A 26252-nucleotide genomic window follows, 5' to 3' on the forward strand; every position below is an offset into this window, starting at 1 on the left:
ACTGTGGAAAATTCTGAAAGAGATGGGAATAGCAGACCACCTGACCTGCTTCTTGAGAAATTTGTATGCAGGTCAGGAAGCAACAGTTAGAACTGGACATGGAACAACAAACTGGTTCCAAATAGGAAAAGGAGTATGTCAAGGCTGTATATTCTCACCCTACTTATTTAACTTACATGCAGAGTACATCATGAGAAACGCTGGACTGGAAGAAACACAAGCTGGAATCAAGATTGCTGGGAGAAATATCAATAACCTCAGATATGCAGATGACACCACCCTTATGGCAGAAAGTGAAGAGGAACTCAAAAGCCTCTTGATGAAGGTGAAAGTGGAGAATGAAAAAGTTGGCTTAAAGCTCAACATTCAGAAAACGAAGATCATGGTATCTGGTCCTATCACTTCATGGGAAATAGATGGGGAAACAGTGGAAACAGTGTCAGACTTTATTTTTTTGGGCTCCAAAATCACTGCAGATGGTGACTGCAGCCATGAAATTAAAAGACGCTTACTCCTTGGAAGGAAATTTATGACCAACCTAGATAGCATATTCAAAAGCAGAGACATTACTTTGCCAACAATGGTCTGTCTAGTCAAGGCTATGGTTTTTCCTGTGGTCATGTATGGATGTGAGAGTTGGACTGTGAAGAAAGCTGAGTGCCGAAGAATTGATGCTTTTGAACTATGGTGTTGGAGAAGACTCTTGAGAGTCCCTTGGACTGCAAGGAGATCCAACCAGTCCATTCTGAAGGAGATCAGCTCTGGGATTTCTTTGGAAGGACTGATGCTAAAGCTGAAACTCCAGTACTTTGGCCACCTCATGCGAAGAGTTGACTCATTGGAAAAGACTCTGATGCTGGGAGGGATTGGGGGCAGGAGGAGAAGGGGATGACAGAGGATGAGATGGCTGGATGGCATCACTGACTCGATGGACATGAGTTTGAGTGAACTCTGGGAGTTGGTGATGGACAGGGAGGCCTGGTGTGCTGTGATTCATGGGGTCACAAAGAGTCGGACATGACTGAGCGACTGATCTGATCTGATCTGATGTTGCACATTTATACATTATCTTACAGGGTTCTGATTGATATCAAGATCAATGTGCAAGATTATTTAACAAAAGTATTCTCATTTAGAACAACAGAAAAAGACATGTTGCAGATATGCAAACTTTAAAAGCTACTCCTCCTTGAGATGCTCCAAGTAGTTACTGGACAGACCTATGTTGCCATGTAACATAAATTAATGGAACTTTTTGAATTACTTTTTCATGTGACTTTTGAAGCAGTCTTTATTTCAAACTAAATGATTTAAATTATTAATTTCATAATGTTTTACACTAATCATCTGTAATCATCAGATAACAATCGTCAGATCAACTAGGGGAAATTAGCCTTGATTTCTATTGTGTTAAAAAGGCAATTCTAGTCATTCACAGTGGACAAGTGTGTAAGAATTATTAACAGAGCATGTAAAACAGGTCTATACTTACCTGGAACAGAGATATGAAAATTTCCAAGCTACAGTTATTGATATATTTCTATCCCAATGATATGAGCTATGAATATTACTGATAACAGGGAATTCTAAATATTCAAAGAGCAGTGGATTTGTAAGGATTCAAAACTAAAATTTTGCTTATCCTCCAGTAACTACTTGGAGCATCTCAAGGCAGAGTAGCTTTTAAAGTTTGCATATCTGCAACATGTCTTTTTCTGTTGTTCTAAGTGAGAATACTTTTGTTAAATAATCTTGCACATTGATCTTGAAATCAATCAGAACCCTGTAAGATAATGTACAAATGTGCAATATAAAGAAAATCTATGTTCCCTACCCCTTGTTCTATTGTAAATCCATATTTTGCATTTTGAAGTTTGACACAGGGACTCAGGAAGTCTAATAATTTCCTACCAGAAATATTCAATTTCTGAGAAACCTCCAGGATCAGGAGCAAAAGGTGGTGGCAGCAAGGTGTCATCCCTTCTCATGTAAAGGTGTGGCTGCTTACATGATGTGTTGGAGGAGGAATACAATTGTGTTTGTTGGAGGCAGGGGAACAAGGCTGTGGCAGAGATTATAATAGAATAAATATTCTTTAAAAACCCTTTCTGGGTCATTTTAAACAGGATTCCCTAATTCCTATCATATGAGGGATGCTTGAGGCCAATAAAATTCTTGCAGATCTGCCAGATTGTCTTTTAGAGCATATAACTGGACTAGAATGATTTAATGGACTTTATTTGGTGAGGGGGAGAGTGTGTAGGTTCTGGTACCTATACCATGCAATTCCATTTACTATCTTTTTCTCTTCGGCTTTTAAAATCATTTTTCTAGGGGTCCAGTAAATTTCTGAGACCACACATTTATTTTTTTATAAAGGAGAGTTGAAGGAAGACAGCAGAAGAGTATAATATCTGAGTGACTTTTAAGTCATTCTGTACCAGTTTCACTCATGATCAATGACAGTAATCATTTACCCTTTTTTTTTGCTTCTTACCCTGGCTTTTGTAGTGTATTTACAAAGTTATATTAGTCGCATGAGCCCATTGATTAGTAAAGAATAAAATTAGGGATGCCAAGGAATAATTCTGCTATGTGAAAGGTCCTTAATGAGTTCTAAGTATTTTAGAATCTAAAGACAAATCTAGATTTGCCAGCCGGGATTAACCCTAACTTTGCCAGAATCCTTTGCTCCACATTAACACTGCAGGCTGATGCTCATTATGAAATGTCCTAACAAAGTCTGTGTCTGTGCAAAAAAAGAGCATGTCTATAATTCTTGTACTGATTCAGAGGAAAGTATTATGATCAATTAAAAACAATAGTTAAGTATTTTTGACCAGGTTTGCTTTGCTGGTATTCCTGAAATTTCATTTTAGGAGTAAGCATCTGCTCAACAATCATATAATTGACCTCTTCAATTGAATGCTGAATAACTTTTTGGGTGACATTTATGTCAGTGTAGTTTTTCTCCATTATGTAACCCTCACATTGATTCCATCAGAAATCATTGTTAGTTTTTCTCGTGTCTAACACTCTCTTATTTAAGCTATCATCTTTCCTTCCCTGGATCACTGTGATACTGTCCTCACCGGCTTCCTGCTTCACCCTTGCCTCTAGATAGTGTGTTATCCCTGTCATGGCCAGAGTGCTCTTTAAAAAAGAAAGTCAGATCAGTCCCTTTTCTTGTGCACATACTTCAGTTAGCTTCCCAATGCACTGAAAATAAAATCTTCAAACCACACTATTAGATGACCCCTTGTAACATTTCCAACCTCATCTCATGACTGTATTAATCAATCATATACATACTGTATCTCTCAAACACATACATACACACACAGAAACACACTTTCTGTTTTGCAAAGGACTCTGAAGTTTGAATTTAATATAACTCTGATGTGTTATATTAGCACAGTTTCTGACTAACAGAAAGTTAGTCTTCTATTGATTTTTTAATTTAAATTCAAAATATAAGAATTCTTTTTTTTAAATTTTATTTTATTTTTAAACTTTATAATATTGTATTGGTTTTGCCAAATTTCAAAATGAGTCCACCACAGGTATACACGTGTTCCCCATCCTGAACCCCCCTCCCTCCTCCCTCCCCATACCCTCCCTCTGGGTCGTCCCAGTGCACCAGCCCCAAGCATCTAGTACCGTGCATCGAACCTGGACTGGCAACTCGTTTCATACATGATATTATACATGTTTCAATGCCATTCTCCCAAATCTTCCTCTTAGCTCACTGTCTATACAAGAATGGGCAGCAGGCCAGATCTGGACCATTGGCCATCATTTGCTGACTCCTGTTCCATGCATTTTTAAGGATAGGAAAGCAACAATCATCACTATACTGTGGAGCAATAGAAGCTCCTTGGTCCAGCAAGAATCTTATTAGATAGAAAGGGAGGAGACCACTAGAGGCAGCTAGAATCAGCCTAGTCTTCTCAGGTAGCACCTTTGGGCCAGCTTTAGCTTAATTAAAAAGATGAGCTTCCAAAGCCATTTGCCTCTTTCTCTCTCTGTCTCTACACACACACACACACACACACACACACACACACACACACACACATACTCATGCATGCACGGCTTCCCTCTTCCCCACAGTACTTCAGTAATATAACACTGGCCTTCTTTCAGTTTCTAGAAATAGCCAAGTACTTTTCTGACCCAGGGTCTTTGTTCTTGTTGTCCTCCATGGTCATTCGTAATTAGTTCTCAGCACAGTATGAAGAAGATAGTATACATTTGTAATTTTTTTTGCAAGAAATGATTGTCCTCACTGTTACCAACATAGAGAATATAGATAGATAATATGGAGATATCTACCAATTACTTTCTTTGAACTTCAAAGAGGCAGTGAGATGAAGTTTTCGGAAATAAATTATATAAGAAACGGCTCCAAATGATCAGAGACTATGAGAGTATTGGCCCAGAGATGAGAGGAATCCATTCAAAGGAAGTAATGGGAGCTAAGGTTCTGTGTGGAACAACATGTCCCACCCTAGGTGGCTTACTCTGTATTGCTAGAGATAATAATGGTCTCCAGCTGTAGATGTTAAAATAGGAGATAGGGAGGGTAGGATGGAAATCCCAGGTTTAGCATCATCACAGAGTTGCTTAGTGGCTCTAGTGGAGTCTTCTACTGTCTATAAACTTTGGTTTCTTTATGTGAAAAGGGAGTAGGGTTATATAATTTTTAATAACCTTTCATTATAACATGCTTACTCCTACTCCAAGTATACTACAAGTACACATGATATGAAGGTTTTATAGATCTAGAGGTGATAATTTATTTACATTTATGTCTCAGATGAGAAAATCCATTAGTTTGTCACGTTTACATGAGGCAAAAATATCCAGGTGATTCCCTCTAGGGCAATTCTACTTTGAGAGTCTGACAAAGCTGCCCTAGAAAATAAGAAAAGTGTGAAAAGATGATTCTCTGTGTTTCATCACCATTTCATGCTCAATATAACTATAAATTGTCACTGGGTGAAAAAAGATATTTTGAATAAAAACATATTGTTTGTTACTCACCTTTTATTACTTCACTCTTTTGTACAGAAGAGCTGTGGTGTTCATCTGACACAAGGGGAAGCTGGAGCTGTCCAGAGAGGCAGGACAGTTCCCCTCAATTAGTTGCAGAAAGCTCTGTGGCAGAGGGAGTGGGAATATGCATACAGTGGTGTCAAAGTTGTGTTATGTATGTAGGATGTTTGGACTGAGTTTATTAACAAAACCAAGCAAGATAAACTACTCCCTGACCTCCATGCTATCTTGGAAAGGTTGGGTTAAACCCAATCTAGATTTGCCAGATTCTCAGATGTAATATATAAGATGAAGGAAAGATATTTCTCTGAAATTTTGCTTTTCCCCCAGGGCTAGGCCACAAAGGCACAATGGGGTAGAAGCATCATGTCCTGCTCTCACAATAGCACAGCCATCTGCTTCATTTGGTTTGGTCAGGAGATGTCACAGCTGTCCCATTTCTGCAATGCTTTTGAAAACAAGAAAAACTCTCATTTCTGAGAAGTGGTAGGCAGTTACAGCATAATAGAAGAGCAAAGGATTTGGAGTAAGGAGTTGAGGGTATGATATACAACATACAGACTATTTCTAGTTCTTCCAACTGTAAAATGGGTACAGCAGCACTTTCACCAAAGTGCTGAGGACTCTGGATGATAAAACATGTGGAACCTTGGCTAGGGCCTGACACGCTGCAATGCATAGGAAGTTTAGCTGTGTAATGCACAGGTGAAGCGAAGTAAAAGGAAGCCTTACTTAGAGGATAGTAGTTTTCTCATTCTTTTGTATTTATTTCTCCTTTCTTGAACAAGAGGACTATCCAGACCTGAAGTTTCTCCTAGTGTCTGGTCTTCCTGGAGAGGAGAGTTGGTCTTCTCTACAGAAACCATCAAGGGGTGAAGGAGTAGAAACTGGGTGAAGGTCTTTCTGTGGCTTGCTGAAGGATGTGAAAATTATAAGCAGAGACTCCAAGAGTGAGAATTCATGAGGATCTATTTACCACTTCCAGAAGGATCTCTGTGTTAGGAGACTGTTCTTACTACTTATTCCCTTCCTCTGGGACCTGTCTTCTCAGGAGACTGTGGTCCTTCTACCTTTGTCTCCCAGTAGAGTAGAAAACATTACTTTTTCCAGCCCCAAACTTGTCAGTGATGGCATGAGAATTCATCAGTCTTTTGCCAATATGAGCCAACTCAGAGTGCCGTTCAAGGGGAAGTCTATTAAAAAAACAGTGTGGTGGCTGTTACGTGGAAGATGTTCCTGGGCCTCTAGTGAGTGCTGTCAATTATGGGTTTGGGGAACAAAGTCTTCTCTGATTCTCCTGAAGGAAGAGATGGGTTGGAGGTATGATGTGACCTCAGCCATAGAGGGCTGTGCAATTACTCCAGGAATCAATCCCCTTCCAGGACCTCCCTGTTTGTTTTATAGATCTACCCTTTCTCATTTGTGGTTGAGCCCTGTGAGTCTCAAGCAGGTGTCTCAAGCAGGTGTCTTGATGGTTAATTCAGGTCCAAGAGAAGCCAGAACAGAACATTCCTTAGCTCTAGGGTTGCATCATGGAGTTGGATCTAAGGCTTCCTCATCTTGACAGAGGTACAGGTGTTTTAGCACAACCCATTTCTTGTCCCTCTGTCCCATTTGTGAAGGAGTTTCAGGTCAATGACTTATCAGGTCGTTTAACTTCCTTGTTTGAACTGCTTTGATGTTTCCCTCTGTTTACAACATGAGATTTGAAATTGGCAAACAAGGACCATTGCAATTCAGCTGTAACTATTGTTACTCTTGTTGTTAAAGTTAATATATATATATATTTATAACTTTTTATTATATTGAAGTATAACCGATTAAAAGTGTTGTGATAGTTTCAGACGCATAGCAAGGGAATCAAGCTATACATATACCCGTATCCATTCTTCCCCAAAGTCCCTTCCTATCCAGGCTGCCACATAATATTGAGCAGAGTTCCCTGTGCTAAACAGTAGGTCCATATTTTATATTTTTCATTTTTCCCCACTATTTCTTGCAGAAGTCCTTGTGTCACAGTCGGATTAGATTGCTTAGACACACAGTGGAATATCATATATTTCGGTGGGGTGAATAATTTTACCCTCTGAAAAGCAGATAAGAACATTGTGAATTGATGACTACCAGTGGGAGAGTTAAGCCCTGTGGGGTGAGGATCCCAGGAGATTAACTTAATCATGCAGAAGGGAGATAACTTATGAAGTGTTCTCTTTGCTTGCTTGCTTTCTTGCTTTCTTTTTCTTTTTTTTTGGTAGCCTCTCCTGTCATTGTTTCCCCCAGCTCAAAATATTTTCTCATAGAATTTCTGAAGGTGGTATTAGTACACTGTAACAGAGCTCATTGGTTGCTGGTCCGTATTCCCTTTGTATTTTTTCCTCCTTTCCACTTCAGTACAACTGCAAGCTTCTACATTTGTTTTCCTGAGAGTTTTTTCATAACTGGGAAACCTGCTTTGGCTGCTCATTTTTCATTCTTTCAGGCTGGAAGTTAATGACCTCCACACTTTCTGAAAGACAAATTGGAATTGGAGTATCAGTATCCCAGCTCCTTTGGCAAAATATTGGGATAAGTCTGGAATGTCTAATTGCCTACCTTGGGATCCTCCAGAGGGATTAACTGCATTTACGTCCATGGGAGTTGGTTTGACTATTTACCCTTTGTCCGAAGACTTCTCTTCCTTATTTGACTTTTCTCTATCAGTCTTCCCTTCATTACCTTAATGAACTCGGCATTGGAATCTTTGTCTCAGGATTTATTTTGGGGGACACCAATAAATACATAGGGGCTGGTATATTTGGTCTAGCCACCATTTGTGACACTTTTTAGATAATCAAGTTTGTATCCAGTTTCAAACAAATTTAAATATTCTTCCATTAAGCTTTTTAACAACTTAAATATTGGTATTGTCAGGTGGGTGCTGTTCGTTATAATGGTTCCTTTAAGAGTACTATCATCAAACAGATTAATTATAAAAAATGTTTAACTCAGTCACAAAAAGGAATGATGTACTGAAATATGCTACAACTTGGGCTACTTTGGGAACTTTATGCTTAGTAAAAGAAGGCAGTCACAAGAAGTCACATATTGTATGATTCCTTCATATGGGCTGTCCAGAATAGGCAAACCCAGAGAGACAGGGAGCAGGTTAGTGGCTGCCAGGTAATGTGGCGGGGTGAGGAGGGGGGAGTGACTTACTGTAACGGATATGAGGTGTTATTCTGGGGTGATGAAATTACAGAAGTGTGGTGGCTGCACCACACTGTGAATGCACTAAATACCACTAAATTGTATACATTAAGATGGCTGATTGTATGCTATATTAATTTTGCCTCAATTAAAAAAATTAAATCCTTAAATTTAATCTAAAAAAAAAAAAAGTACTATCATCAAAACACCACCTATCTGCAGTCAGGCCTTTTTACTGTGGAAGATGGAGCATGCATGTAGATTTTCCAGGTAAAGGAATAATGGATTCATGTGACAGGTCACCGATTTTTTTCTCTTAATTGGTTATTAGTAATAAGCTTTCTTATAAGAGAAGTTTCAAAAGATAATATTCCACTGAGGACACCGCTTGATTAACATGCCACTTGTGAGCATAATGCTGTTGCCTCTTTTCTTAGAGAGCCCAGAAGATTGCTGTATGACTCAGTGGTGGATGTCTGAAGTATAGATCCATTTTCTTGTAGATCATGTGCAGTAGAGATTACTTCATTCTGTAGCCAAGCCAACTGCTTTCTGATAAGCTTTCAAGTCATGTTGTTACAGACCGTTTTCCTAGAATGTCTGTACCACTGGTTAATTCGATACTATAAACAATTACAGAATGATACCACTACTTTTTTTCATACTCCTGTCTGGTGTCAGGTTACCCGTCATCATTTTCTGGTTTTAAATCCCATTATGGTTGGTCAGAGGAGCCTGGTGGGCTATAGTCCATGGGGTTGCAAAGAGTTGGACACTACTGAGCACACACACATGGTTGGTTTGAGTAAATCTTTTCCTCGTTTTCTTCATTCTCTTTCCTCCTTTCTCCTTCCCTTTCCCTTTCTCTGTTTCCCTCCTTCCCCTGTCTTGTTCTCTTCCTCCCTCCCTGTCCCTCTTTCTCTTTGTCCTCACTGCCTCACTTTCTCCCCTCTTTTCGTGCCTTCTTCCATGCTCCGTGGGCTTCCCTTGTGGCTCAACTGGTAAGGAATCTGCCTGCAATGTGGGAGACCTGGGTTCAATCCCTGGGTTGGGAAGATCCCCTGGAGAAGGGAAAGGCTACCCACTCCAGTATCCTGGCCTAGAGAATTTAATGAACTGTATGGTCCATGATGTGGCAAAGAGTTGGACACGACTGAGAGACTTTCACTTTCCATGCTGTGTGCTTAGTTGTTCAGTGCCCTAATCTTTGTGACCCCATAGGCTGAGGCCCCCAGGCTCCTCTGTCCATGGGGATTCTCCAAGCCAGAATACTGGGGTGGGTTGCCATGCCCTCCTCCAGGGGATCCTCCCAATCCAGAGATCGAACCCAGGTCTCCCTCATTGCAGCCAGGTTCTTTACTGTCTGAGCCACCAGGGAAGCCCAAGAATACTGAAGTGGGTAGCTTATCCCTTCTGCAGGGGATCTTCCTGATCCAGGAATTGAAGCGGGGTCTTCTGCATTGCAGGGGGATTCTTTACCAGCTGAGCTACCAGGGAAGCCCTCCTTCTTCCAGACATACATACATAATATATATTTATACATATTTTCTTCATGCACACATCTGTTGATGGACATGTAAGTTGTTTTCATATCTTAGCTATTGAGAATAGAGCTGCAATGAACATGGTAGTGCAGATGTCTCTTCAAGGTGTGATTTCAATTTCTTTGGATAAGTAGTTAGAAGAGGGGTTCTTGGGTCATATGGTACTTGTGGTTTTAATTCTTTGAGGAAGCTTTGGATTGTCTGTTGATAGCCCTATCTTTCGTTTATCACTTTATCTCCATCCAATGATTAAAAGAAAGTTAATTTATAAATAAACTTAATAAGTAAATAAGCTTAATGAGTAAATGAGCTTAATAAATAAAACACTTCCTCTTTAGATTTATTGAATTGTGAGTTAAAGACTGCCCATAAATCCCTCTGGTGTAACTTCTCCATTCCCTGCCTAAGCAAAAATATAGAATAATCTTGATAAAAATAAATGCAAATTGTTTAGGATTTAACAGTAATTAGAACAGCTTGTGGATTTTAGAAATGTTAGATTTAATTTTACCTTATACATAGAGGAGACTGAGGCTCAGAGGATTTTAATCACTTTTTGCAGTGCACAGCTAGTAAATGACAAAACTAGAATTCAAACCTAGGTCATGGGTGTTTGGGTCCAATGCTCTTTGAGCCTGTGTCAATGAGTTGTTGGGGCAATGATTGCATTCTTGTGTGTTGCCTGGACAGTTCACAACATATTTATCAATATTCAATCCAACCCTCTGTCCTTCTCTGGCTTCTTTTCTCACTTCTGCTTCATTTTCCTACACATAACTGAATGGTATTGGCTTTCTCTTTCTCTGCTAATGACTCGTACCTGAACATCTGCTGCACTATCCCAGCATGGGTGGCTCTGTGTATTCCAGTGTTCTTGTGTTTGCTCATTCGTGTCCTTATGTGCTTAATTCTCAGTTCTCCCTAACAGTATTTATCACTTTCTTTGTGACGTGGACCCACTGATTCCCTGTCCTGTACCCTCATTCCAGTCATAAATTACATATTTCATTCCTTGAGTTCTACATCTAGGAGTTCATTTAAAATGCAGACAATAATCACATCATGATATTGGTTTATTCTGTAGTGAAATCAATCTCAAACCCTGTAATCTCTAACCTACTCAACAATAATCTGGATCTTACAGATCTTTGTGGAATGAGAATTAATTAGAGCTCATGAATTGTCTTTGGATAGCCCTGTAGTTAACGCCACCTTTTTCTGGTGTATGGGATTATAAGCTCTTTTGACAATCCAAATTGATTAATTTTTATTCTTTATAAATCTCTAGCTATTAGTACAAGGAAAAAATGTTCAGTATGTGTAATAAAATTTTAGTAAAGATACTATGAGCACAAAATGAAATGGTAGAGAAAAATATTTGTAACACAATTGACAGATAAAGTGTTAATATCTAAAATAAATTAAAAAATTTTTCTTGAGTAAAATATGAAAAATTAAAAATGGATAAGGATGCTAACAAGCAAAAAGTAGAGAAAATCCACTGGCCAACATCATAAGGAAAAAAATGCTCAACTATCACTAGTAAAAGAAGTGGACTGTCTCTTTTAACCCACCAAACTGGCAACATTTAAAGTAATTGTGTTAGCTCCTAAGGGTGAATGCGTACTTATACTAATAGTGGAAACGTGATTGTGCATAGCCTTGAGTGAAAGCAATCTAACAATATCTAAATATTAAGTGTACTGATCTTTGATCCAAAAATATCAATACATTCCTAGAACTCTATCTTATAAAAATAAAGGTATAAGTAATTTAGAATAAGGGCTTCCCTGGTGGCTCAGATGGTAAAGAACCTGAGCACAACGTGGCAGACCTGGATTGGATCCCTGGGTTGGGAAGATCGCCTGGAGGAGGGCATGGTGACCCACTCCAGTATTCTTGCCTGGAGAATCCCCATGGACAGAGGAGCCTGGGAGACTACAGTCCATGGGGCCACAAAGAGTTGTGTGAATGTGTGTATAAGCATACAATTACATGTGCACTAAGATGTGGAAGGATACACATTAGATTATTCATACTGATTATTTAACTAGAGTGTGAGGTAATTGTGGAGAGAAGTGGGGAAAGAATAAAGGTAACAAGAGAGGAAAAGAACAAGTACATGTACACCCACGTACACCCATGGCTGATCCATGTCAATATACAGCAAAAACCTCTACAGTTTTGTAAAGTAATTAGCATCCAATTAAAATAAATAAATAAATTTTAAAAAATTAAAAAAAAAATGAAGATGCTGCACAGAGAGACAACTTGTCTGTTACGACCATATATGTAAAATTATATGTGTGTATGTGTATAATCATATGTATATAAATCATATGCATTAATGTAAATTATATACTCTCTCTATACTATACATATGCACATAACACATCTAAAGAGATGAATAACTAAAATTTAATGATATGGAACTCTGGACAGTGGAATTTAGGTGACTGAAATATATTTATACTTTACTATTTAAAAAAAGTTTAAAATGCCAAAATGCTGGAGAGGATGTGGAGAAAAGGGAATGCTCTTGCACTGTTGGTGGGAATTTAAATTGATACAGCCACTATGGAAGACAGTATGGAGATTCCTTTAAAAACTAGAAATAAAACCACCATATGACCCAGCAATCCTACTCCTAGGCATATATCCTAAGAAAACCAAAATTGAAAAGGACACATGTATCCCATGTGTAGTAAACAGTGCTGCTCATTGCAGCACTATTAACAACAGCTAGAACATGGAAGCAACCTAGATGTCCACTGACAGATGAATGGATGAAGAAATTGTGGTACATACACACAATGGAATATTACTCAGCCATAAAAAGGAACACATTTGAGTCAGTTCTGATGAGGTGGATGAACTTAGAACCTATTATGCAGAGTGAAGTGAGTCAGAAAGAGAAACACCGTATTCTAACACATATATACAGAATCTAGAAAAATGGTACTGAAGAATTTATTTACAGGAGAGTAGTGGAGAAATAGACATAGGGAATAGACTTATGAACATGGGGAGAGGGGAGGAGAGGGTGAGATGCATGGAAAAAGTTAACATGGAAACTTATATTACCATAAGTAAAATAGATAGCCAATGGGAATTTGCTGTATGGCTCAGGAAACTCAAACAGGGGCTCTGTATTAACCTAGAGGTGAGATGGGGCAGGAGGTGGGAGGGAGGTTCAAAAGGGATAGGATATATGTATACCTATGGCTGATTCATGTTGAGGTTTGACAGAAAACAACAAAATTCCATAAAGAAATTATTCAATTAAAAAATAAATTAAAAAATAAATGTTTAAAATAAACAAGTATTATGTAAATAAGAAAGGAAATCAGGATATTTATTATCAAACAATTACTATGTTACAAATGCATTTGAGATAAAATGCTGAATGTAAGCTGCTGTGCAAAGAGCTGAAGCAATTTTCAGTTTTCTTGCTTCCTACCCTCAGGGAAATCATATAATACACTATTATTATATCATATTTATATAATAAAATAATTATTTTGTCATATAATACAGTTAGAAATCTTTTGCTTGTAGTAGCAAATAAACTGTAAACCATGAGACAGGTTTTCTTTAAGAGGCTCAGAGACCCTTTCTATGAATGTCTATCAGGGACACCCCTGATCTTTACCTTTCCCCTGTAGTCTTTGAGCCATAGTTATCTGTGTGAAATACTTCATTCTCCTGCTCTCTCACCACTTACCTCTCCACTGTTTGCATATACTGTTCCCCAGTTGACCCTGTAACAACAAATCTTCTTCTTGGTCATAGCACATCTCACAGTTTAATTTTTTCTCATCCTAGACTGTCCATGAGGGACTGTCCATGAGGGACTGAAATGTGATTTACTGACTTATCTGATTCATTTCCTAGATATATACTTGATATATTACAAGTATTCACTAAATGCTTTTAATGAACTAGTGAATAATAAGGAATGTAAATATAATAGCCCTGACACTAGACCAATTAACACTTTACATGCATGCTAAGTCGTTTCAGTTGTGTCCGACTCTGCGACCCTGTGAACTGTACCCAGCCCAGTGTTTCTCATGATGTTCTCTGCATATAAGTTAAATCAGCAGGGTGACAATACACAGCCTTGATGTACTCCTTTTCCTATTTGGAACCAGTCTGTTGTTCCATGGCCAGTTCTAACTCTTGCTTCCTGACCTGGATATAGGTTTCTCAAGAGGCGGGTCAGGTCGTCTGGTATTCCCATCTCTTTCAGAATTTTCCACAGTTTATTGTGACCCACACAGTCAAAGGCTTTGGCATAGTCAGTAAAGCAGAAATAGATGTTTTTCTGGAACTCTCTTGCTTTTTCCATGATCCAGCGGATGTTGGCAATTTGATCTCTGTTTCCTCTGCCTTTTCTAAAAGCAGCTTGAACATCTGGAAGTTCACAGTTCATATATTGCTGAAGCCTGGCTTGGAGAATTTTGAGCATTACTTTACTAGCGTGTGAGAAGAGTGCAATTGTGCGGTAGTTTGAGCATTCTTTGGCATTCATCATGAGAAATGCTGGGCTGCAAAAAGCACGAGCTGGAATCAAGATTGCCAGGAGAAATATCAATAACCTCAGATATGCAGATGACACCACCCTTATGACAGAAAGTGAAGAGGAACTCAAAAGCCTCTTGATGAAAGTGAAAGAGGAGAGTGAAAAAGTTGGCTTAAAGCTCAACATTCAGAAAACGAAGATCATGGCATCTGGTCCCATCACTTCATGGGAAATAGATGGGGAAACAGTGGAAACAGTGTCAGACTTTATTTTTCTGGGCTCCAATATCACTGCAGATGGTGATTGCAGCCATGAAATTAAAAGATGCTTACTCCTTGGAAGGAAAGTTATGACCAACCTAGATAGCATATTGAAAAGCAGAGACATTACTTTGCCAACAAAGGTTCATCTAGTCAAGGCTATGGTTTTTCCTGTGGTCATGTATGGATGTGAGAGTTGGACTGTGAAGAAAGCTGAGTGCCGAAGAATTGATGCTTTTGAACTGTGGTGTTGGAGAAGACTCTTGAAAGTCCCTTGGACTGCAAGGAGATCCAACCAGTCCATTCTGAAGGAGATCAGCCTTGGGATTTCTTTGGAAGTAATGATGCTAAAGCTGAAACTCCAATACTTTGGCCACCTCATGTAAAGAGTTGACTCATTGGAAAAGACTGATGCTGGGAGAGATTGGGGGCAGGAGGAGAAGGGGACGACAGAGGATGAGATGGCTGGATGGCATCACTGACTCGATGGACGTGAGTCTGAGTGAACTCTGGGAGTTGGTGATGGACAGAGAGGCCTGGCGTGTTGCAATTCATGGGGTCGCAAAGAGTCAGACTCGACTGAGCAACTGAACTGAACTGAACTGAACTGTACCCACCAGGGACAGATTCCTCTGTCCATGGGATTCTCCAGGCAAGAATACTGGAGTGAGTTGTCATGCCCTCCTCCAGAGGATCTTCCACACCCAGGGATTGAATGCAAGTCTCCCAGGTCTCCTACATTGGCAGGTGGGTTCTTTACCGTTAGTGCCACCTGGTGGAACTAGGTGAACACTTTAAAAAACACTTAAACTTTATTTCCTCCCACACATCTTCAGTTGTTGTTCAGCTGCTCAGTTGTGTCCGACTCTGCGACCCCATGGACTGCAGCACGCCCCGCTTTCCTGTCCATCACCATGTCCTGGAGCTTGCTCAGGCTCATGTCCATTGAGTCAGTGATGCCATCCAACCATCTCATCCTCTGTCATCCCCTTGTCCTCCCGCCTTCAATCCTTCCCAGCATCAGGGTCTTTTCCACTGAGTCAGTTCTTTGCATCAGGTGGCCAAAGTATTGGAGCTTCAGCTGCAGCATCAGTCCTTCCAATGAATATTCAGGATTTATTTCCTTTTGAATTGAATGGTTTGATCTCCGTGCAGTCCAAGGGACTCTCAAGAATCTTCTCCAACACCACAGTTCAAAAGAATCAATTCTTTTTCTCTCAGCCTTCCTTATGGTCCAACTCTCGCTTCCATACATGACAACTAGGAAAACCGTAGCCTTGACTAGATGGATCTTTGTTGGTGAAGTAATGTCTCTGCTTTATAATATGCAGCTAGGTTTGTCATAGATTTTCTTCCAAGGAGAAAGTTTCTTTTAATTTCATGGGCTGCAGTCACCATCTGCAGTGATTTTGGAGCCCCCAAAATAAAGTCTGTCACTATTTCCTTTGTTTCCCTATCTATTTGCCATAAAGTGATGGGACCAGATGCCATGATCTTCTTTTTCTGAATGTTGAGTTTTAAGTAATCTATTTCACTTCTGTCTCACTTTCATCAAGAGGCTCTTTAGCTCTTCTTTGCTTTCTGCCATAAGGGTGGTGTTATCTGCCTATCTGAGGTTATTGATATTTCTCCGGGCAATCTTGATTCCAGCTTGTGCTTCATCCAGCCTGGCATTTTGCATGATGTACTCTGCGCATAAGTTATATAAGCAGGGTGACGATAAACAGCCTTGATGTACTCCTTTCCCAATTTTGAAATTGAAAAACATCTTCAGAGAACAAAATAATTTCCCATATTTTCCTTCCAGAACCTAGAAGGCTGAATGAAATGATGTTTGTGGGTTTTTGGGTCCTGGCTCCTTTGTTTGCATTGGAGACAGCCTGTGCCTTGCCATAGATTCCCCAAAAACCCAGGAATTGTGGGAGACTGTTTCTTAGGCTCCAGTTCTCAGAACACTTACCAGTAGAGCTATCATTATTACCTATAAAATTTTGTTTCAAAGATACCAAAGAGTGAAAATAAGTCTTTTTTCCTTCTCTTGAATTTAAGACATCCTCTTGCCAAATGAAACCATGGTTAGGTTTCTTATTTATCTTATGAAAGATATTCCTTTTTTTTAAACCGTGAGGAAAAATTTATAATCTCATCAGTAAATGACAACTTACATGCTATGCATCATTTATTCACTTAATAACAAATATAAGTTGGAGGTATTTCCATATCTGTATATCTAAAATTCTCTCATTTAAGAAATGCTACATCGTATTCCATTGCATGAATGTCATACATATTGATGCTAAGTCGCTTCAGTCGTGTCCGACTCTGTGCGACCCCATAGACAGCAGCCCATTAGGCTCCTCTCTCCCTGGGATTCTCCAGGCAAGAACACTGGAGTGGGTTGCCATTTCCTTCTCCAATGCATGAAAGGGAAAAGTGAAAGTGAAGTCGCTCAGTCGTGTCCGACTCTTAGCGACCCCATGGACTGCAGCCTACCAGGCTCCTCCGTCCATGGATTTTCCAAGGAAGAGTACTGGAGTAGGGTGCCATTGCCTTCTCCGATACATATTGAAATATGCTTCAATAAATAGGCATTTGAGTGGTTTATAAAAATGCATTTTTCACATATGTATGATTATATCTGTAGATTGAGTATCTAGGAGTGATTGCAATTGCTGGGAATGGGTATGTGAATTTTAAATTTTCTGAAATTGTTTGCAATGTCCTAAGTAGAAGTTGTACCAGTTTAGACTTTTATCAGTAATATATGTTTTCCCTTCTTAGATGAAAGAATATTTGATGGCTGTACATCATTGGCCAAACCCTCCAATACTCTCTTATAGTTTATTATGTATTTCTGTCTTTATGAGTAGAATAAGAAGTATAAAGATTTTTCTAAGCATTTTAATGTTATTACCAGAGCAAATCACTCAAATTTTCAGCTTTTTAATCTGCAGAATGAGGAGGTTGGATAAAGTCTCTGAGTCCTTTCTCCTAAAAATTTTGGGAAAAGTACGAATAGCCATGATGAATAGGTTCAATGATAGGATGAACAATTCTCGAAGTGTTCAGTTCAGTTCAGTCACTCAGTCATGTCTGACTCTTTGCAACCCTATGGACTGCAGCACTCCAGGCCTCCCTATTTATCACCAACTCCCAGAGTTTACTCAGACTCATGTACATTGAGTTGGTACTAGCTATTTACTTAAGACTTTTTAACCTGGAAAAGTATAAAGATAGCCCAGTTGCCCAAAGATTTCTCCTTTTGTTTTTTGACCACGTTTCTTATTTTTGTATTTCCAGAAATTTCTGCAGGGCGTATTTTATATCTTTGTTCCTCAGACTGTAGATCACAGGATTAATGAGTGGGGTTCCCACAGAATAAAATAGAGTCACAAGCTTCTGTATTCCACCATCATGCTTAGATGTTGGGCTCAAATACATGACCATCACTGAACCATAGAAGAGTGAGACCACAGCCAGATGAGACCCACAGGTGGAGAAAGCTTTCCTTTGTCCAGCTGCTGAAGGGACTTTCAATACAGCTCTCAAGACCAGAGCATAGGACCCCATGATGCAGAGGAAAGGAATAAATAAGAGGAGAGAACTTATGATTGCCCAAAAAAATTCCATTACTGAGGTTCTAGCACAGGTGAGTGCTAGAAGAGGACCTGGGTCACACAGGAAATGGTCAATAATCCTGGATCCACAGAAGGACATTTGGGAGATGATGATGATTGGGACTGGGAACCAGAGGAAACCAAGTACCCAACAGCTGATCACAAGATTGGTGCAGAGACGTCCAGTCATGAGAGTGGGGTAGTGTAGAGGCCAGCAGATGGCAAGGTATCGATCAAATGCCATAATAGCCAAGAAAAAGCATTCTGTAGAACCCAAGGAGAAGAAAAAGTAGAACTGGAGAAAGCACCCAGAGAAGGAGATGAGCTTGTTATTGGAGAGGAAGTTGGCCAACATGTTGGGGACAGTGGAGGTGACATACCAGATCTCCAGGAAGGAGAAGTTTGCAAGCAGGATGTACATGGGGGTGTGGAGTCTCTGATCCCAGCACACAGCACAGATGATAGAACCGTTGCCCATGAGGGTCAGGAGGTAGAGAGCAGAGAAGAGCACAAAGAGGAGAATCTGCCCCTCCCTGGGGCAAGGGAAGCCCAGGAGGATGAAGCCAGTGATGGTGCTGGAATTGTTGAAGGTGTTGGAGATTTTCATGGGTCTGTGAGCTGTGAAAGGTCATAATTACTGAATATCCCTGGAATAGCAGAGGAGCTTCATTTTCTTTGTCCCAACATGAAACTGAGATTTATTTACTTATTATTAATTCATTATAATTGAGTGTTTACTTTTAGATACTGGGGATGCAGCAATGAACACAAGAGATTAAAACCCATACCTCATGTAGCTTATCCCAGTAGGAGAATGCAATGTGTAATATATCGAGTTATTGTTCTTCTTGGCAAACACCTTCTTAAGGGCAGGCTGAAGTTATTAGTATGTCAAACAGTAGTGTCACGGTGATGACTGGGGACGTATATGATCTTGCATTTAGAAGGGTTTCTGTAATTTCCTTATGAGTGGAAAACTGCATTTCCTATGTACTCCTTGAGATGTCACCTAATGCAGCTGCTTGTAGGCAGGTACTTTGTTGGATCATGTGATTTTGAAGCAGGAAAACATGTGTGACTTTTGATGTCATTTAAAAATTGACATTCGGCTATCTTCCAACCTAACTTGTTGATTCATTCTCTCTAGTACCATTATCTGACAATTTCATAAGTAAGTTAATCAATTTTCATGGGGAAAATTTCCTGAAAAAATAGCACCAAGAAAGAGGCCATCTAAACAGATTTCTTGAATGATAAAATTAATATATCAATAATATGACCATGTTGAAATAGTTCTGTCTATTCTCTGTGATAAGAATGCAGTGCTGTGCTGGGGAACACAGCACTTTGGAACCCATTCTTCTGGGTCAGAATCAATATTACTTGATTCTCAGGTCAAGGGGTACTCATGTGTTCTTACTGAACCCATGATTCTGTCCATTTCTATCTTACTGTGCATTACCACAGTACCTTGCTGGCTTAAGCTAGAGTGAGATTGGGAAGGGGAGAAGATGACTGCATTATGAGTTCCAGCTGCCATATGCTTTACTCAGCTTGTAAATTTATCTGTCAGCTCATGCGGCTCAATTTCAAAAAACATACAACCCAATCAAAACATGGGGAGAAGACTTAAACAGAAATTTCCAAAGAGGACATGCATATGGCCAACCAACACATGAAAAATGCTCAACATTGCTCACTATTACAGAAATTCAAATCAAAACTATAATGAGGTATCCCCTTACACCAGTCAGAATGATCATCATCAAAAAAGTCTACAAACAATAAATTCTGGAGAAGGTGTGGAGAAAAGGGAACCCTCTTACACTGTTGGTGGGAATGTAAATTGATACAGTCATTATCAAGAACAGTATGGAAATTTCTTAAAAACTAAAATTAGAGCTACCATATGACCCAGCAATCCCTCTCTTGGGCATATACTAGGAGAAAACCATAATTCGAAAAGATACATTGCACCTCAATGCTCATTGCTGCACTATTTACAATAGCCAGGACATGGAAGCAACCTAAATGTCCATTGATGGGTGAATGGATAAAGATGTGGTACAATGGAATATTACTCAGCCATAAAAAGGAACAAAATTGTAGCATTTGCAGACACATGGATGGATCTAAAGACTGTCGCACAGAGTGAAGTAAATCCGAAAGAGAAAAACAAATATCAATTTTATGTGAAATCTAAAAAAATGATACCAACGAACTTATTTGCAAAGCAGAAATAGAGATATAGACATAGAAAACAAATGTATGTATACCAAGGGGGGGAAGGAGGAGTTGGGATGAACTGAGAGATTAAGATTGATATATATACACTAATATGTATAAGCTAGATAACTAATAAGAACCTACCGTATAGCGCAGGGGACTCTACTCAGTGCTCTGTGGTGACCTAAGTGGGAAGGAAATCCAGAAAAGGGGATATATGTATATGTATAGCTGATTCACTTTTCTGAATTAAAACTTCCATTATGTTTTAATAGCACATCTCTCTTTCTACTATCCTTTGTACACATTTCAGCTGTAGTTCTCTTTATTTCTAAAATATGCCTTGAGCCCTGATGCATCTGCTTCTCTCTCTTTCCCCTGCACCTTCCTAGTTCATGTTACCCATACCATTTCTCTAAATTACTGCAAAGGTCTCCCAAATGATTTCTCTGCTTCCTGCCTGTGCTTCTATACAATCAATTCTCTACACAGCAGACAGACTGACCTTTTAAAAGTGTAAATAAGATCATGCAATTTCCTTATGCAAAAACATTCCATAACTCAACCTAGAATAAAATCCAAGCTCCCTTTTATGATACATGGGCCCCTGAATGATCTGGCTTCCACCTATTTTACCATTTTCTTCCCTTCTCCCTTTTCCGATCTGTCTTTTCCTATTCCCCCTTCTTCATTTACACGGGCCTTCTTTGTATCCTGGAATATGCAACTTCTTTACTGACTGGGTTCTTTGCTTTAAATGTTCTCTTTGCCTGGAAATGTATCTGGAGCCCATTTTTCACTTTCCAGCCAATTATTCTGTTCTTCTGAACACCCTATGTAAGTATCTGTCATTCTTTTGTTCATAAATTCCTATTTATTTTCTTCCTCATACTTATCAAAGTCTGAAATTATTAGTATTATTTTTTTTACTTGTGTATCTTTGCCAGCCAAATGAGGGCAAGAATCTTGTCTGTTGGTTTCATTGTTTTATTAAAACTGTGGCACAAAATAGTTTTAATAAACTTTTTTTAACTGTTCTCATTTTCAAAATTATTTTTCTGATTATAAAATTTGGTTATTATTGAAACTTTGGAAAATGTATGCATTATAATGAAGAGAATAAAAGCTTCCTTAACAATATCTATACATAGAAGATATTTTGGAAGAAATATATTCCAAACCTGAAAACAATAGAGTTTTGTTTTCCACAGTGGAGTGGAGTCCTGCTATCCTCACTAACTTCTCTCAGCAGCCAGCCTGGATGATTCCCTGTGAGCACAGTCCTTTGCCTTGCTGGCCTGGACAGGCTACTCCATACAGAAGCACAGCTTCCAAAACTGGACCATCCGAGTCTGAATCCTGCCTCCACCACGTTATAGCCATGGATGCTAGACCAAGTATTAACCTCTCTATGCTTTGGTGTCCTTTTCTGTAAGTTGAAGTGAATACAACTACAGAGGGCATTTTGAAGATTACAGAAAGAATAGTTTTAAAATGCCTAGCAATATATATAGGGTATATATCTCCTATTGTTTAAACTTTTTGAAAAGCCCAAAAGCAGTGTATTTATCCACTACTGATGAGTGGCAGGCAATTATGGTATGCTAGAAATAGTACTGAATTTGGATACAAGAGCCCAGGATTTGAATTCCAACACTTAAACATTGCATTGTCATGGCAAATTCTATAAGCCAGTTATTTTCTGACTCTTAGTTTCCTCAAATGTCAGATGGAGATGATAACACCTTCCCCAGAGGGTTGTTATGAAGACTATTGAATGGAATAATAAACTGACAAGGTGGAAGCAACTTCTCAATATCTGACATATGGTAAATACTAGATGTTTGGGTAAAACTGGCAGAGTTAACAGGAGACTTTTTCCCCCCAGAGATGTAGATTCTCCAGCTTTATTTTAATATTTTTCTCCTCTACGAACTGAATTACCTTCTTTTCTGAAGTAAGAAAGGGATTCTCAACTGAAGCTTCTCAGGTTTTAGCAGATTCTTCTGAGTAGAAGCAGTTGTCTTTGTAGTAACCAGCTGGGAGAGAAGGTGTAAAAAGTGGGTTGGATGGGGCTCAGTGAATGTATGTGCTTTGGGATCCATGGATTATAAGCACACCTTGTCATCCTCCTTGAGGAATCATTTACTGCCTCTAGGAGGATTGTGCCAGGAGACAGGTCTGTGCTAGTTATTCCCTCGTTCTCTCCATTTCTCCTCTGGAGACCGTTGTGCCTTCATTGTTGCTTTTATTTCCCCAGTGATGGAGGAAGTAATATCTTTTCCTTAGTTTTAGTCTCTTAGAGATGGCCAGAGATTCAATCGACAGGTTCGTCAGTTACTCACCAAATCTGTTCAGAATACCTCTCATACGATCAGGGGAAATTCTGTCAAACAAAACCCAGGCCAAGACTGTTCATCTTGCTGGAGTTCTTTGGTTTTCTGATAAGTTGTGGTCAATTGTGGGTGCTGGGGACAGATGCTTGTCTTGCTATCAGACAGAGGAGACTGGTTTTAGGGAGTAACGAAGCTGTGCAATCACTCTTTTCCCCAGACCATCATGGCCTTTTTCTGTAGAAAAAAAATCCTTAGAAATCTTGTGTTGAATCTGATAAGCATTTATCATTTAGAATTCAATAGTTCTTATTTCTATTTATTTGCACTACAAAACAGTTACTTACAGTTTCAAATAAGGAAATTTAATTTTGAATAAAAATTTTTTTCCTAAGAATTGACTTTGCTTTCAAAAGTCTGTTTTAGAGCTTTGAGGTTTTCACCAATTTACTAACACAAAAAGGCTCATTTGATTTTGACAGTGAGACATATGGACACAGAGAGGGTAATAGATGGAAAAGGACACGGAGAGACTGTAAGAAATAGTTTTAAAATTTTAATAATTTGAAATCCGGATGAAGGGCATATAGACTTTCTGTAATTTACTATTATTGCAACTTTTCTGCAAAGCTGAAGTTTTGATTGCTAATAAAAACTATAAAAATAATCATCTTACTTTTATTTATCAAATGTGCCTTTTTTTTTCTGGTTCTCAAGATCTTATTTGGAAGCAGTTAGTCTTTTTAAACATTTGTAAACAAAATACAATTTTTCTTATGATTTAGCTGGGTCCTAAAGAAGATAACAAAAAGAAGAAAAATTGCAAAAATATAGAGAAAGGTTTTAGGGAATTATTTCAGCTGTAGTAACATATTAGCAAGTAAAGGTAATTCTTCTTTTTGCTGCATATCTTTTGTGGCTTATGCCTGACTGAATATACGACTTCCAGAAATCCATCACTGAATATTTACTATGTATGTACCACTCCTCTGGATTGTGAATGACTATGAAAATTGGAAAATTAGAGAAATGCAAAGAACATTAAAACTTGTCCTCATTTATCATGGGAATTTAACATGAATATTTCAGAAGAAAAAATATGAAAAAGATGCCACAGATATTTTATACAATTATTAATGAGTAAGAACTTGGAGCTCTAAAGAACATTGACCTTGGGATAGGAAACAAACTATATCCTAGATATAAAGGTCCATTCGTGATCCAAAACATATTTTGTATGACTCTCTCATTGATGTAAAATGTAAAAGCTTCTTCAGTTTATACTTTGTGACATTTCTTTAGAATTATTTTCCATATCTTCTCAAATATGTTTATATGTGTATACTTAAGTATGCATATATCCCTATTTATAAGTAAACAGGGTTATAAATTGTGATTTGTATTAAATTTTGCAGACCTATTTACTATATTCTAGAAATTCATTTGTACTTATGAGAAATATCAATTTAAATAGTAGTGAAATGTAAACTGTTGCCAGCTCAGTAGGGACATATTAATTCAGAACTAGAAAGTATGCAATATGATTGATAACAGTCTTCAGTTTGAAATGTTGCTAGCATGATTTCACCTCCCTTTATACATTATCAGCTGATGTATCAAAGTTGAGAAACTTCCCCTCTTCTGCATGGTACCAGTGAAACTGACTGATGAGAAGCTGGATGGGCTAACAGGCCTTTTCCCTTCTGTCCAATACTAAGGGCTCACTTTTCAATCTTCAAGTCTGGCTCCCATTCCCTCAGGGTACCTAGTGGCTGTCTCTTAATTTAATTCTGAGAAAATTAAGAAAACACAGTTTTGAAGTTACAAATATTAGTTTTGTTAGAAAAAATAAGGGACATTATGGTTACTGAGGTTTTATATAGATGAGCATCCTTAAGGTATGCTAGTTCTTTTAAACTGGGAAGCTGAGCTAGATTTATCATTATTATTATTTACAAAATAACTTACTGGAGAGTCAAAGTATTCTTAATATATTATTACGTATCTTCCTTGACCTGAAATAGGTTTACATCCTAATAAAATCTTTAAAATGGAAAATATGATAAGTAAATAAATGCTTTAAAATTTTTCAATTTTTTAACTGGAGGAAAATTGGTTTACAATGTTGTGTTGGTTTCTGCAGTACAACAACACAAATCAGCCATAATTATACATATATATCCTCCCTCTTGAGCCTTAAAAATGTGTTTATTACATTACTTACCAAATATCATAGTTTAGCCTAGTTTACCTTAAATGTTCTCAGAACATGTATTAGCTTACTTTTGGGCAAAAGTCATCTGACATAAAGCTTATTTCATAATAAAATTGCTGAATTTTCATAATAAATATTACTGTTGATTTATTGAGTACTGTACAGAAAATGATAAACAGAATGGCTGCATGGGTACTGAGTTGTTTAAGTGTATAGGTGTTTACCCTCATGATCAGGTGACTGACTGGAAGCTGTGGCTCAGAGCTGAACCTAGCATCATGAGAGAGTATCATACTACTTATCAACAGGCCAGAAAAATGTAAAAATTCAAAGTATGGTTTTTACCAAATGTGTATTACTTTCTCACAACTGTAAAGTTGAAAACTGGTTAAATAGTAAGTTGGGGACTATCTGTACTTGGTATTGAAACATTTGAAAATAAAGCATACAATTGGAAACCCCCCCCCCAAAAAAAAAGACCTCCAAAACCTCCATATTACTGCCAAAACATTGCCATTTCAAATATTTTGAAGTGCTTCCCTTTGTATTTTTTTTTCTAAAGACCAGATTTTAATTTTTCTGCACGTGTCATATTGTATTTACAATGCTATACTATATTTATTCATAAACTTTTTATCAACCATTTACCCAAACAATAATAGTTGGATATTATTTCAGCTTTAGAGGCACATGGAGAATTTTTCCTGCTTTTAAACAATATATGTAAGTCTGCTATGACAAATTAATAGTGATGATGAATATGAGTTTGGACTCAGAGAGACCTGGTTGAATCCCTGCTTTCCTAGTTACTATTAGACTGTATTACTGGTAAATTATTACCTATTCTCTCCAGGCCTTAGTTTTCTACTCTGTAAAGCATGTAAAATAGTAATGGCTCATATAATATAATGAGGATTAAAAGAGAGATTGTATACAAAATGCTTAGCTTGGGAGTTCACATATAATAATCTAACATTAAGAGATGCCATAGCATAACAATTTATAGTATGGTTTTTGGAGTCATAGCTGGTTCCAACACTAATCAACTGTTTGGGCAACTTGCTTATTCAATCTAGGCTTTAGTTACCTCATCTATAAAATGAAGATATGAATGGTATGCTTGAGGCTGTACATTACTTGAATGGCTAAAGTGGAAGTTCATTTTAGGCACATTGAGAGTTAGCTAGTGTAGCTATTGTGACTTTTAAAATTACTTCACAACTTTTAAGTCCAACATATAGGACAATTTGCTTTCGAAAACCAAGACCATTTCCTATTCTGGTTGCAT

The 26252-nt window shown here is 38.3% G+C and overlaps 1 protein-coding gene across 1 annotated transcript; it reads right to left on the reverse strand.

Annotated features, from left to right (window-relative positions):
* Window positions 1-17855: 17855 nt before the first annotated feature.
* On the reverse strand, window positions 17856-19328 carry LOC133255359 (olfactory receptor 11G2-like). The gene is made up of 2 exons (XM_061429823.1): window positions 19312-19328; window positions 17856-18765 (listed from the first exon to the last, which is right to left on the reverse strand). The coding sequence occupies exons 1-2, from the start codon at window positions 19326-19328 to the stop codon at window positions 17856-17858; spliced, it is 927 nt and encodes a 308-aa protein (XP_061285807.1).
* Window positions 19329-26252: the final 6924 nt, after the last annotated feature.

This window comes from Bos javanicus, chromosome 10 (assembly GCF_032452875.1).
Source record: "Bos javanicus breed banteng chromosome 10, ARS-OSU_banteng_1.0, whole genome shotgun sequence".
NCBI classification, from domain to species: domain Eukaryota; kingdom Metazoa; phylum Chordata; class Mammalia; order Artiodactyla; family Bovidae; genus Bos; species Bos javanicus.